Genomic DNA, 15,539 nt, shown 5'->3' on the forward strand with positions numbered 1-15,539 from the left:
GATTCCCAGAAATAGAATTGATGAATCAAAGATGCACAATTTAAATTTTAGGAGATACTACCAATAAGTTATAGCAATTTACACTCTCATCAAGCCTTTTTTTCCCACTAGCCAGAACTGTATCCCTGTGTTTTATACTATATTTACTAATCTGATGGGCAACCCAGCTAGCTCCTCGTTTTAATCTGCATCTCTAACATTTATGGAGGTTGAGTAACTTTTCATGTTTATTTATCACTTGCACTTCCTTTTCTGACTTAACCGTTCACGCCTTTTGACCATTTTCTACTGGTTCTTGGCTTTTTTCTTAGGCATGTGTAGGACCTCGTGTATGTTCGTATTACCGACTCTGAATTACATGGTGTAAATCGAATTGATAATTTTACGATACTTCCAAGATGGATAAAAACTACTGAGTAGGTATACCTGAGACTTTTGAATAATTTCTCCCCAAACATTCGGTTCTATTATGAAAATTCAGTGCAAGAAAACACTGCAAGAAAATAGTAAAATGTGTAAAGTTCAAGTTCCAATGAACGCCCCCTTTTCCGTAACAGGTGTAAACATCATTTCCTTTACTGTGAGATCAGCAACATTTCCCAGCTGGAAGCTCACTTGTGCGAGAAAGCCAACCATGCCTCGGTCGACAGGCAACCCCAGGGCTCCAACGCACAGAGCACAGAGATGCGAATTGTAGCCCCCTTCTCGGGCCACTGACATGGCAGCCGCGTTGACACACCGCGCCTGGCCTCGAGCCTGCACATGTCACCGGCAGCCAGGGCGACACCCTGTCAGCTCCCCCGAGGTCAGGTCGCGGGCGGCGGCCCCCACCTCCCCGGACCCTGTCCACCCCACCAGGGTTCTCGCGCGGCAACAGCCGTTCCAATCGCGACAGGAGAGGCCACTACGCGACCGGGTCGCAATGACAGGCAACCCTCCTGTGGTCAGCCTCACCGAGAAACCCACCCCAGGCTGCCAAGCACCCTTACCCAAGCTTCTGTTTCTCCTCCCTACTCATGGGCTCGGCCCCCGCCGTCCACACGGACGTGGCCGACACCAGGTAGAACGCGGCCGTCGCCGCCACTAGGCTCCATGGTGCTCGCTGGGGAACCGGGGACCCACAGCCCCGGCTGCCGGCTCCGCTCATGGCCCCGCGGTTCCGCGCACGCGCAGCTGCTACGCCTGGCCGGTGGTATACATTGCTGGACGCCAGTGGCCAGGGGGCTGCGAGCCGTGCTGAGACGGGGCGGGAAGCAGAGTAACACGGGCGGCTGCCGGCGCCAAACTGTTTCCTGAAGCCACCGAGCGGGTCCCCAGCGCCAGCGCTGCCACCGCCCTCCGCCCTCAGAAGCCCAGAGCACCTCCCCCAGCTTTCCGGTGTCGTAGTCTAGGAAACCGCCTTCCCCACGTTACTTCCGGGTAGGGCCGAAGTCGTCGAGCCTCAGGACCAATGGGGATCGCATCGGAGAGGGGCTGTCTCCCGCGACTGGAAAGGACATTGGCCAGGAGAAGTGACACGTGGACAATAGGCGGGACTGGGAAGGGATCTCTCGCTTCGACCCACCCCCGACCCGCGGAGTTGCCCCCGGACGACTACCAGTCCCAGTGTGCACTGCTTCCTCTTCGGCTCTCCCACAGGCGAACTTGGAGCGGCCTCGCTTGCTTCTACCCTGGGTGGGCGCGCTGCACCCTGGGACGTGTGGTCCTCCGAGGTCACCGGTGGTGTGCTGATCCCACCTCCTCTTTGCCTCTGCGCCCTGCAGTCAGCCCTGCCTCGGTGGGCTGCTGAGTCCCGGGAAACCCGTCAGCTGTTTATCCCTCTTCCTCAGAAAGATGTTTCCCTGAGAGCTCGCTGAATGAGGCGCACTGCCCCCAGGTCAGTGCTACTTGCCTTAGGGAATAGTGTAGGAATAGTCCTCTACCCTCAGGGAAATTCTAAAACACAGTAAACAGCAAAATGAATCGAGCCTTTGAAGGCATGGCGCTAAGGGTTTTACTTGCAATCATCTCATGCACTCTTCTCAACTCTGATAGGGTTAAGTACCCCTTTCCCGCCTTTTGCAGATGAGGAAACAGAGGCTTAGAAAAGTTGGTTAAGAAGAGCTCGTCACACTTTTGGATTAGATTCCAACCAGCCTCTTATTCGGAAGCCCTTGCATTTAACCACTGCGCAGTGCTACAAGAATGAAGGAGAGCACGCGGGTCCTTGTACATGATTAATCATAGTTATCTAAAAAGCTCAATGTAAAGAGAGCTGTGTGGGCTGCAAAGAAGGTTTAATGAAGGAGATTGGAACTTACAATAAATTTTGATGACTGAGTCCCAGGTTAACTATTGGCAAAATGACATATCAGGTCCTCTTGAAAAAAACCACATTGTTTTTCTAGTGTGGTCATTCAATAGGTAGGTGCGGAGTTTGGGAGCTTGGATGTGATCTCTATAACCACAGTAAATTACTTACTTGTCCCTTAAGTAGCATTCAGCTGTCTTTCTGGAAATGTTTCTTCCTTAACTTTTATCACCTTACCTCTTACCTCTTAACCTCTTACCTCTTCTCTGACTGACTCATCTTTCTTCACTCTCTCCACTTTATATTAAAATACAAGTGTTCCCTTAAGGTTTTCTTTCTGTCCTTTTTCTCTCTGTACTCTGGGACATGTGGACCTCTGAGGATTTCTTCTACTCATAAGGATTCAACCAACATATCTCTGTGGTTGATTTCTAAATCAGTATGCCCAGATCATTCGACCCACATTTCCACCTCCCTAATAGAAATCTCCTTATGTCTGGCCCAAGGGTAGCTCGAATGTAAGATGCTTTCTGATTCAAATTAATGCATCGGAATCATTGTCAACTCATTTTTATCCTTTGTGGTCCATGTGCAATTATTTACTAAATTATATAGATTTTACCTCTTCTAGCTTTCAGATTATCACCTTTCTATTCCCACTTCTGCTCTGTTCAGACTTCCATTACCTCTCTCCTAAAATACTACAATGGTTGAATAAATGTTGAATATACTTGTTTCCTTATTTCTTCAGTTTTCTTATCTATAAAGTGGGAATAATATAGTCTTTTTATCCAGTGGTCCCCAACTTTTTTGGCACCAGGGATCACTTTCGTGGAAGACAATTTTTCCACAGGGTGGGAAAGATACCATTCCATCTCAGATCATCAGGCATTAGATTTTCATAAGGAGCGCACAACCTAGATTCCTCACATGCGCAGTTCCCAATAGGGTTCATGCTTCTGTGAGAATCCAAGGCAGTTGATCTGACAGGAGGTGGAGCTCAGGTGGTAATGCCTGCTGGCCTGCCACTCACCTCCTGCTGTGCGGCCCAGTTCCTAACAGGCAACTGACGGGTACCAGTCCATGGCCCCAGGCTTGAGGACCCCTGCTTTTATCTACTAATGTGAATGCTGTGAAAACACATGAAGTCATTTCTGTACAATATTTAATATCATCCTTTTTTTGGGGTGGATCTGTAATACTACATTGGTTCTATCCTAGTCCTCTTTGGCAATCTTAATGATGAAGTTACTGATGATCTCCCTGCCCCCCCATTCTCCTCTATACATGGCCGTCAGAATTAGTATTCAAGAACATCTGCAAATCCTCTGAACACGTTCTTTCTTCCTTCCAGTCTGCCCTGCCCTTGAATCTTATGTGATAACTAAAGAATTCCTATTCTGTATCCTTTCCATGCCTTTGTTCATACCGTCTCCTATGCTATCCCATCATCTTTGTCTGTACAGCCTTCACCACCTGTTAAGGCTGGGCTCAGATTCCATCTCCACAAAATCCTTCCAGAACCTTCTAGTTAGCAGAAGTCATCCTCTCTCTGTTCCTCCCTTGTACTCTGTGTCTTTGTTACTGTGTTTTTCACAGTCTGCATACCCACTACATTTTGACCACATGAAAAGTATTGACTTTAGCTTATTTATAGATTGTCTTAGTCCATATTCTGTTGCTATAATGGAATACTGGAGACTGGGTAATTTATAAAGGAAAGTAATTTATTTCTTACAATTCTGGCCTGGGAAATCCAAGAACCCGGCACCTGCTTGGCTTCTGATGAGTGCCTCGTGCTGCATCATAATGTGCTGGAAAAGTGGGTACATGTGAAAGAGGTGAAACACAAGGGGCAGCCTCTCTGCATAACAACCCTTTCTGGTGGTAACTAATCCACTCCTGAGAGAATGGGAACCCACTCCACCAAGAAGTAACCCAGATCAGAGAGAGCAACATATCTCTTAATTACCTAATCACCTCTTAAAGGCCCCATCTCCCCAGATCACCATACCAGGGACCAAATTTCCAACACAGAAATTCTGGGGGACACACTCAAACTATAGCATAAGGATATTCTGAAACACCTAGCTCTGTGCCTCTCCTGCTGTAAATGCTCAATAAATGTTCAATATACTTGTTTCTGTATTCCTTCAGTTTCCTCATCTAAAAAGTGGGAATAATATAGTCCTTTTATCTACTTCCATAGACGTTATGAAAACACATGAGGTCACTTCTGTACAATATTTAATATTATCCTTTTTTTGGACGGATCTGCAATCCAACATTGGTTCCATCCTGGATCCTCTTTGGCAGCCTTAGTGATGAAGTTAGCTAAATAAATACCTGTGAGTTGGTCTTGGCTCTTACATAGAGAACATTACAAACTAAAGGTCATCACCAATCATATGGTATTTGAAAACTAAGAACAAATAAAATAGAAAAATCATAACATTCAGTTATATGGAAATATAGTCAAGTCAATAATTTGAAGTGGATATTGGTAATAACACAGTTTTCTTTACCTTTGTGATGTTCAAAATAAACTATGAACTGTCATTAAGAAACAATTTACTAAAGAAGTACTGGCTTTTAATGTTTAACATTCTCTGGCATATTTGTTTGTTTTCGAGTTGACACTGCATTTTTAAAGTTATAATGGGAAGCCAGAACACATTCTTTTTCAAACTGCTACATAATAAGTATCTTTTTTTTCCCTTGTTGAAATTCAATTTTTAGCCAATAATTGAGTCTGTTTTTCACTGATCTCAGCAACCTTAAGTAGAAAATTTAGTGTGACCTAAAAAGTTCTAAAACTTATCAAAGGTAGAAATTAAACATATCAAAGGTGGAAATGAAAGAAAAATGTATTCACAAAATGCATTTCCACCCCCCCATTTTTTTTTTCTTTTTTCTTTTTTTTTTTTGCTTGGCACAGTAGCTCACACTTGTAATCTCAGCACTTTGGAGGTCAAGGCAGGTGGATCATCTGAAGTTAGAAGTTCCAAACTAGCCTAGCCATCATGGTAAAACCCCATCTCTACTAAAAATACAAAAATTGGCTGGGTGTGATGTCAGGCACCTGTAATCCCAGCTACTCAAGAGGCTGAGGTAGGAGAATCGCTTGAACCCAGGAGGTGGAGATGCAGTGAGCCAAGGTCATGTCATTGCACTCCAGCCTGGGTGACAAAAGTAAAACTCTGTCTCAAAAAAAAAAAAAAGAGAACCCATTTTTAACCCTTAATGAAAATAATGGAAATTCTTCAGTAACTGGCACTTTATGAACACAGGAAAAATTTGCATACATTATTTTAAAACCTATACACTTAGTGATAAAAAGGACGTAAGAGTTAATTGAAAGAGCCTAGTGTTGTACAAAGGGAAAAAGACTGGTAGAAAGCACATCAGGAAAATAAGGATAAGGACTTTTAAAGATGTAAAGATTTTAGATGTATAAAGCCCATTAAAAATGGTAAGAAATAGCAGCCATTGCTAAAATGCCCTTTAAGCAGTTAAAAGTCTGTTTGCACAGCCTTGTAGCTTATGTAAATATGTATGCTCACTTTCCTGCTTGGATGTGTCAGAAGTTAGGGAAGGAAAGGAGCCCTGGGTAGAACCATATGGATTCAAAAACATAGAGAGAAGCCCCATCTTAATATTATGGCTCAGAAATAGTCCCAGGAAGCTGGGACGACCAGCTGTGCAAAACTGGTCCTAGAACAGCAGTTGCCCCTAAATGATTTGAATTATTTAATACCACAGTTCTAATTACTCCTGAAACTCTAGTATGGAATTTGGGAGTGGTGGTTTTGTCATTCTTCAAATTGCTTTTCCTATTCTTTGATAGTATGCAGAATTTACAGAACAGTTTTCTTCTAGAGAACCCAATCTCGCAAACATTAAATAAAGATTGTACTTACTCTGTATTCACAATTAGTGACTTTAAGGCCTTAGAAAGAGCACTTCTTGAAAAAGATACTCAGTGAGTGTTGTCGACTGACTCCCTGCGTGGCTGTCAGACTGACTTTTTCAAATTCTAAGAGAATGAGAGATTCAGATGATTCACCTCCCCCAAAGATGTCCCCAGGGCTTTTTCCACCTCTCAATCTTGGTTTGAGACATTCAAAATCACTTCAGCTTCAGATTATTATCCCATCTCTCATTGGCACCAGCTCCAGCTCTCTCAGGCAAGAAATTTTGCTCCTGTGTCATGATTTTTTGGTTGGGTCACTTATTTACTTTTACTTCCAGTATTTTCCATTTACTTCCAGTATCAGAAGCAAAACCAAGTCACTTGGCTCTTTGAGGGAGTACATTTTGTGTCTGGTTCCTCTCTTAAATTCCCATTTCACCATCAGCATAGTTCCCACTTACTGGTACAGTGTGGCCACAGGATTTAGGTGAGCACCATTCAACGACAGTCTGCACAGGTACCATTCAGGCCAAGAACAATGGCTCTGAGACAGCTCTGCTGATTATTGGCTGGGCTTCCTTAAGCAAATGACTAAATCTCTTTGTGCTTTGGTTTCCTTATTCGTAAAATGAGGATAAGAATAATACCCGCCTCACAGCATTTTTAAGAAAGATTGAATGGACTAATTGTTATACCTTCCTTTCAGGGATGTTGTGAAGATAATGAGATGGTGTGTGTACAACATTTAGTACAGTTTGAAAGAACTCAATAAATAGTAGATACTGATATCACTATTAAGAGGTGAAAAGGAAACACTGACATTCTTGAGAGAAGGATTCAACGATGAGTGCAGCTGCTCCAACAGCACCCATGGCCTTGGTTTTATTCTCAGCCCTGAATCTCTTTTTGTTTTTTAATTATTATTTTTTAAAAAGAGAGAGAGAGAGAGACAGGGTCTCCTCATGTTGCCCAGGTTGGTCTCGAACTCCTGGACTCAAGCGATCCTCCCGTTTCTGCCTCCCAAAGTGCTAGGATTACAGGCATAAGCCACTACCCCTGGCCTCAGCCCTGAATCTTGTCTATTCCTCTGCTTGCTTACTTCATGCTGCCATTGCAGGCTCCCCATGCAAAAATGTAGCCCTCCCTAGGCCGGCAACTCCAGAGACTGTTGAATTCAGACGCAGTTTGTATGAGCTATAGAGCCTCATCCCTGTATTAGAGTAAATATGCACAAAAACACAAGGTACTTTTCTCTCCTCTTAAAATTAACAGTGGCTTCATTTGTAAGACATTTTAAGTTATAAACATTTTGGAATAAAGTTGTCAGAAAATCTTTCCAGGTTTTGTTTGTGTGACTTTCTTCAGTTTTACTTTGCTTTTATAAAAGCTCATCTAACCTCCAACCTCCAAGGAATTTAGAAAGATAGTTTTACAGGTTATCTAATAATGTATGATATTAAGGATCAAAGTGACAGGTGCCCAGTTGATCATGTTAAAAAGCATTAGGTAGAGTAATCCCAATATTAGGACACTTAAGAATTAAAAATAAGTTATTTCTGTAATGATCCATCATTTCTCATTATCCAAATCCAACATTCTTTCTAGAATTGTTATCCAAATCCCGCATTCTTCTGAGGAGCTCCTTTTGCATACATATACATACATGTTTTGTATATGGATATGTTATATGTAGATATACATACACACGTATACAATATACATATATTGCACATCTATGTATGTGTATACACACACTCATAATACTGTCTTTTCAGGCCTATCCCGTGATCCTCAGAGTGGTCCAAATTTGTCAATCCCCAGCATTTATTAACCTCAGAGGTAAATGCTAACAGTCCTTAAATATTTGAAATTAAATATTTCCTGGCCTCTTGCTTAAAGTTGTATGAAAATAGTGCTTATTTCTGTTTCTTTTCCAAATGCATTGATAAATTTGGAGTTTTTTGGTTGGAATTGTTTTTCGTTTTTTTACAGATAGGGTTTTTAGTATGTTAGATAATGAGCCAGGGGTAGTGAAGATTTCTCATGGATAAGAAGTAGAATAAAGAGTTCTTGGCTTCTTTGCAGATCAATCTCTTTGTGATACTTTAAAATCAGTATACAACCTTCAAATACATGATTATACTTAAAACTTTGAGAGTTATGGTGTTAGATCACAGCTCTTGAAGATCACCATATTTTTCTTGGCACTAGGTGATGAAGCAAGTGTAGTTTTGTTGTGCACAAAATGTACTATTGTTCATTGCTAGAGATTAATAGACTTCATTATTATTTACAGAAATAGCTCTTAAGCAAATATAGTCTTCAGAGCCTTCCTAGGCCTTTTGGGGAGACTTGCACCCAATTTTAGCCCAATCTCTGGGTTCTCAAGGCCCCCACTTTAATGTTTAATGCTTTTCTTCTGGTTTTTCTCTGCGTCACCTCACATCCCTTCCTCTTCCTTCCTACTCCTCTTCATTCTGCATGCACATGTGTGTGCATGTGTGCACATACACAAACACACACATTTGCTTTGTGCCAACTCCTGAGCATTGAACTTTGAATCAGCTGACTTGGGTTCTACATTTAGATCTGCTAGTTACCATCTTTATGGAAGTCTGTTTCTCTAAGACTCAGGTTTAGTTTTGTTTTTCTCAGTTCCTATGGCCAAGAGAAGTAGGCAGAGGTTCCAGATGTAGAATCAGATTCGTGGTTTAAAAGAGGGAAATAACTATTACAGTTTAATCATGCAAAACTATTGGCTTGTTTTTAGTAGACAGACATAATAGTCAAATTATAGGAGCTGGGGTGAAAACTATTCCCCACCAACTTCATAACAATTAAACCAAGTCTCAGGCTGATTTCTGTCACACATACAGACATTTATTAAACAAACATTTGTTAGCAAACAGAAACAAGGTGATAGGCCTGTTCTGTGAGTTTGATGAGGTCCCAGATCTCTGTCTTTTTAGGTTCTGCAATCATGACCTTACATAAAAGATTCACTGGAAGCAGATGAATAATATTTCAGAGCCAGAATTCCATCACCCTTATAATAAGCATCCGGCAACTGGAAGTCCTTCAACTCACACACCGTCCCTAATCGTCTGGCTTTTTATGTCTTGTTCATGCAAGAATGAGAGTGTCTCTAAAATATTTTAGCCAGTCCTCGTATCTTGGAAATCACTAGTTATATGACAGTCTGTTTGTAATGTTTACTGTGATAACTAATAAACCACTAATTTTGACAATGAAAATTCTCTTTTGACATATGTTGTAGAATTATTTTTGCTATTAATAGAGATGAGAATGACAGATGTATCTGTAGTACCCACCTCTATCAGGGTCTGCCTGATGAGACCACTACCTGCCATCTTAGAATATGAATTTATGATTAGTGCAACTGACTGTACCTTGAGTGTAATTTAACCTAAGCCATACAAAATATACTGTCTATATTGAAGAATTTTGAGGTCTGTTGGCAGACATCATACTGATAATAATATCTGCCAAGAACACATAAGGCACTTTCTTCCCTCCTGCCTTGTGAGAATTATATCCTTATTTTACAGATGTAGAAAATAAAGGTCAGGCCAGGCACAATGGCTCACATCTATAACCGAGCACATTGGGAGGTCGAGGTGGGAGGATTGTTTGAGCCCAGGAGTTCAAAGTTGCAGTGAACTATGATCACACCACTGCACTTCAGCCTGGGTGACAGAGTGAGACCCTATCTCAAAAAAAAAGTAAGTAAATGAAGTTCACAGAGAGGTTATATTGCAGGTCAAAGCAGGGAAATGGTAGTAAAATTTGGATTTAAGTCCAGACTATTTCTACCATACTAGGACGACCATAAATTCTGGTTTCCTGTAACCAGATTTACATCATTTTCATGGTATCTGTATTAGTCCATTTTCATGCTACTGATAAAGGCAGACCCAACACTGGGAAGAAAAAAAGCTTTAATGGGCTTACAGTTCCACATGGCTGGGGAGGCCTCACAGTCACGACAGAAGGCAAGGAGGAGCAAGTCACGTCTTACATGGATGGCGCAGGCAAAGAGAGAAAGAGAGCTTGTGCAGGGGAACTCCTCTTTTTAAAACTATCAGATCTTGTGAGACTTTTTCACTATTTAAAGAACAGTATGAGAAAGACTTGCCCCCATGATTCAATTATCTCCCACTGGGTCCTTCCCAAGACACGTGGGAATTGTGAGAGCTACAATTCAAGACGAAATTTGGGTGGGGACACAGTCAAATCATATCAGTATCCTATCCGATTAGTGCCCCCTTTCATTTTCAAAAATGTCCCAATTTAAACAATAAAAATATGATCACCCAAACTATACTACATTGCCTCCAAAATCCAAGACCTTCATCCCCCAACTATGTCGGAGTCTATCAAGCATAGGAACAAGACACAGCTGTGTTTCTGGCCTGGCCTCTTGCCCCATCACACTATTCTGAATATAAGGGAGAAAAAAAAAAACACCGTATACTTAGGTGGCACCATCTAGGCAAAGAAATTCCTGATTACAGGAAATACAAGTCTCCTCTATTAATAAGAAAGGTATAATCATGAGTCACCAAAAAATTGGAAAGATTATCCTAAAATTTAATGAAGATTATAGGAGGAAAATTAAGAGCAATATTGAAATTAAGCTATGTTTTCAACCAACCATGTTTGCCCAATCGACTAAATTTGGTGTCTGTTTCCATTTATACTTACCCTAGAACACTGGAGGGGAAAATAGTTTTGCACCCAAATTTTACCATGTTTAGGTATAAGATAAAAGTCACACTGTGATATAGAATTAGATTTATTAGTCAACCATGGAAATAAGCTGAAAAGCACCTCTCCTGTTTGCACTAAAAGTTTACTCAAAAAGCATTCCTTTTTCAGGCAAATCCAGAATCCCTTATCACTGCCATGACCTTCTCCTGAAATTATAAAGACAGCTGTCCATGGATGTGTATGGGCTGGGAAATACTGGCCTTTCCTCAGCTGAGGGTTCACCATGGCAGAGACATGCTGCCCTGTGACTGAGTCATGAGCAAGCCTTCAGAACTAAGAAGTGCTATTGTGCAGGCAAAAGCAGCCCTCTGTCTGCATCATCCCATGACTGGTTATATATACTGTATTTATGCCAGTCAGAGACTACTGCTCCATTGTTTTCCATGCCCCCCCACACTATTCTTTGAAGCTTCTGGTGATCTGAGTAGGAATAGTTTCATTCAGAAGCCATCATACCCTTTCCCCACCCCATCTGTGGAAAAAAATGTCTTCCATAAAATCAGTCTCTGGTGTCCAAAAGGTTGGGGACTGCTGCTATAATTTGGGCAACTGGTTGAATGGTGGTTCCACTCACCAGAATGGAAACCACAGGATAAGGGAATATTGGAAAGAGAGGGATAGATGAGTTTAGTTGGAACATGATGAGTTTGAAGTGTCTGTTTGACATTCTAGTGAAGGAATAAAATAAACAGCTGGATATGTGGGTCTGGAGATCATGAGAAAGATGTAGGCTTTGAAATATAAAAGATGGCTGGGTGCAGTGGCTCAGCCTATAATCCCAGCACTTTGGGAGGCCAAAGCAGGAGGATCAAAAGGTCAGTTCAAGACCAGCCTGACCAACATGGTGAAACCACATCTCTAATAAAAAAATACAAAAATTAATCGGACGTTGTGCCACGCACCTGTAATCTCAGCTACTCAGGAGGCTGAGGTAGGAGAATCGCTTGAACCCGAGAGGCAGAGGTTGCAGTGAGCCAAGATCGTTCCAGTGCACTCCAGCCTGAGTGACAGAGTGAGACGCCACCTCAAAAAATAAATAAATAAATAAATAATAAATAAATGAATATAAAAGATTTTAGCGCGGTCAAGCACCGCTGGTGGTATTAAAAGCTATGGAAAAGCGATTCTTAAACTGAGGGGTAAGAACTCTTAGGAGGTCTATCAGTTGCTTCAGGAGCTCCATGTAACCCTAACATTATGTGCAACATGCCCTTCCCCAAGAAGATTCCTGAATTTTATCACATTCTCCAGGAGGTTCATGTCTCCAGAAAAAAAGGCTGAGAATAAGTGCAAAAAGACAAGTTTCAGTGAGAAACACTGGGGATCTCTAACATTTAAGAAGTGGAAGAAGAGTGATAAAGAAGACCACAAAGTTTGGAAGCAAAACAGGGAGAAGAGTCACAGAAGTCAAAGGAGGAGATATTTTCAAGGAGGGAGTGGCCAGCAGTGTTCCATGCTACAGTAAGGTCAAGCAAGATAAGGACAGAGTTCCCTATCTTACTTGCACATTCCTCAGGGTAGGTTCTGTATGCAACAGGCACTCAGTTCATGTTTAATATACTAAAAAAGCATGTTCTTTAAAGCATTTGAGAGGAGTGAAGTTAAAAGGTGAAATCAATAAAATGATATGCTTATGGCAGGTTCAATTAGGTTTGCCTTTACATTAACAAATGAAACACGTGAAATTAGTTGCATTGTATTAGGTTATTTTATGAAGTTGTGTAAATTGGTGAACTGAATCAATCTCTCAAATACTTACATCCAACTTTATTCATAGGTAAGTAAGCAGCCACTTCCATGGAGTAATTGAAAAGATATCTATCTCCTTATACTTTATTATCCCTCCTACTGCTGTATTACAGTGCCTGAAAGACCAATCATTCTGGAAGCAAGGGCTTGTCACCTGGATTAAGTTACCTCGGAGATGGGCCACATTAGCTGGCTAATATTTGCGTAAATATTATTAACCCACTATGATCTTGAATTGTTAGCTCAAGAATAATATAATGCCTTTTTATTTGTGATCCTTTTAAGTTAAAAAAAGAGTTTATAGATATTATATTATTTAATACTCACAATTCCCCTCAAAGAAGCAAGTAGTCAAAGGAGCCTTTTAAGGGAGGGGAAAAAAAAGCACCTAAGTCTTTTAAGAAGATGGTCTCTGAAATAGACAGATAGATAGATGATAGACAGATAGCTGGATAGATAGTTAATAAACAGAGGTTTTGAGCATAATAGTACAAATGATGGTGATGATGATACTCTTAGTTATGACACAAGCCAAGGTACGGGAAGAAAAAGGCCCCACAAACAATGGTTTCTACAAGATAGAAGGTGTGTTTTTCCCAGACAGTATTCAGAAGCAGGTTTGTGATTCAGACCTGACAGGCAACTTTCCTCCACAGCTATCTAGGAACGCAGGTTGCTGTTCTATCCCCAGTAGGCATCTCCATGGTAGACATTGGTTCATCGGCATCACATAAACCTTCCAGCCTGCCTGAAAGTGGAAAGAGAAAGAGGAAGGCAAGCAAGTTCCTTAAAGGAGGATGTGACCTGGAAGTTGAACACGTCTTTGCTCAAATCTTATTGGAAAGTACTCAATTAATTGGTCACATCTAGTGCAAGGAAGGTTGAGATTTTTATTTTCTAAGTGGGTGGCCATCTGCCTATCTTGAACTCAGGGATTCTATAACTAGAAAGGAGAAGAAGATAACAAATGCTGGGAGATGCTTGGCAGTCTCTGTCAAACCCTTGCTTTGATGTTTTATAACCATCATTACAGTAACGGTGCAAATATGAAATTTTGATATGTTCGCAGATTTCTAAAAAGGTTAGCTGTGGAAAATCAGTCTCATTTTAATTTTGCTTATTATATATAGTCTGTCTATTGAATCCCTTAATACTGTAAAGAAATAGTGGGATCTCTTTGCAGAAGTATTTAAAAACCTCATTATTTTGACTAAGCCTTGGGGAAATTTTACAGTTGCAAAGGCAGCCGAGTTTATCTTTATGAATTTCCTTATCCTTTCTCCTCTACAGAAGATGTGTACAGATAATATGTTGCTGGAAATGGCACAAGGCAGCTTCCCTGGAGAGTACTTGAATCCTGTGGTGATGAGAGACACAGCTAGTAAACAATGAAAGCTATAATATCATTTAATTGCAGTAGCTCCTGGAATAACAGAAGAATTAAATATAATAGGATTAGCATACAAATACTAGAGGGCTGTTTTTCACAGTTCCACTTTTGGAGAGGTGGAAGCTGTTAGAAGTTGATGAGAAAATGTAGTAGTTTGCAACATTATATAATTTCCTTAATACTGGGTTTGGGTGAGAAAGCAAAATTATAAGAGTTGTCGCCCAAGGAAGTAGGAATGTATAACAGTTAAACAGAAGTGTTTTTCCATCACTTCCATTCCTCCAGGACGCTAGGGAACCTGGATTTAGCAAGCTGTTTTTTGTGCATTTATGAAGGTTTTTCTTTCTTTCTTTTTTTGAAACAGAGTCTTGCTCTGTCGCCCAGGCTGGAGTGCAGTGTCACGATCGCGGCTCACTGCAACCTCCACCTCCTGGGTTCAAGCGATTCTTGTGTCTCAGCCACCTGAGTAACTGGGATTACAAGTGTGCGCCACCAAGCCCGGCTAATTTATGTATTTCTAGTAGAGACGGGGTTTCACCATGTTGGCCAGGTTGGTCTTGAACTCCTGACCTCAAGTGATCCTCCCGCTTTGGCCTCCCAAAGTGCTGGGATTACAGGTATGAGCCATTGCACCTGACCTGTTATTAGTGGTTTTATTAGTGGTATTGATATAGGAGTTAAAAATAAATTATTTAGGCAGATATAGATGGTAAGGAAGTCCTCAGTAAGGTTTTCCTTTTAAAGAAAAGCAGCCCGCAAATCATTTGCTTTTCTAACAAAGAGCAGTCCGTGAAATCTAGCTGCAGGCATAGCCAAGCAAGCTGGAGGTCTGCACAGGTCAATGCCGGCAGTTTTGCCAATAGGAACGGGCTACCTGGGACTAGGCATGTTCAAAATGGCTGCTCCGTCTTCCCTTCTCTTTGCCAGCCTCTTGTACAGTAAGGAGCAAACGAGATGGCACTGGCCAAGTGGAAAGTTTGTTTGCATAATAAGATTAGGGTGAGGCAACCAGCCTTCCCTGTGCCCTGTGTAAACGTCACACCTGGTGAAACCAATCTGTGGGCCCTATATGAATCAGATGCTGCCTTCTCAGGCCTGCCTCTAAAATCTGCTGCAGTCTGCAGCAGGCCAGCTTGTCCCTTTCCGATGCCCCTCTCGAGATTGAGAGAGAGAGAGAGAGAGAGAGCTGCTCTCCTTTTTCTTTCTTTTGCCTATTAAGCCTTCGCTCCTAAACTCACTCCTTGTGTGTGTCCATGTCTTTAATCTTGGTGTGAGACAATGAACCCTGGGTATTTACCCCAAACAACACCACCACTTCAGTATGTTCTAGAACTGTGTTGTCCAATACAGTAGCCACTAGTCACATGTGGCAGTTGAGCACTTGAAATGTAGTTAATTCGTAAGTG

General features: G+C 41.6%; 1 protein-coding gene across 10 annotated transcripts in view; it reads right to left on the minus strand.

Annotated features, from left to right (window-relative positions):
- Window positions 1-1,359, minus strand: part of EDEM3 (ER degradation enhancing alpha-mannosidase like protein 3) — a 67,432-nt gene extending 66,073 nt beyond the window's left edge. For 7 of the 10 annotated variants that reach the window (XM_012444457.3, XM_012444458.3, XM_021668068.2 and 4 more), the window contains exon 1: window positions 990-1,147. In XM_012444457.3, the coding sequence (XP_012299880.1) occupies window positions 990-1,147 (158 nt within the window). Of the gene's footprint in view, window positions 1-426; window positions 636-989 lie in introns of those variants that run through there. The other 3 variants (XM_012444456.2, XM_012444453.3, XM_021668069.2) reach the window with 2 other exon arrangements.
- Between the last annotated feature and the right edge of the window lie 14,180 nt (window positions 1,360-15,539).

Source organism: Aotus nancymaae, unplaced genomic scaffold (genome assembly GCF_030222135.1).
Source record: "Aotus nancymaae isolate 86718 unplaced genomic scaffold, 86718_ANA_hifiasm-v0.15.2.pri h1tg000108l, whole genome shotgun sequence".
Classification (NCBI taxonomy): domain Eukaryota; kingdom Metazoa; phylum Chordata; class Mammalia; order Primates; family Aotidae; genus Aotus; species Aotus nancymaae.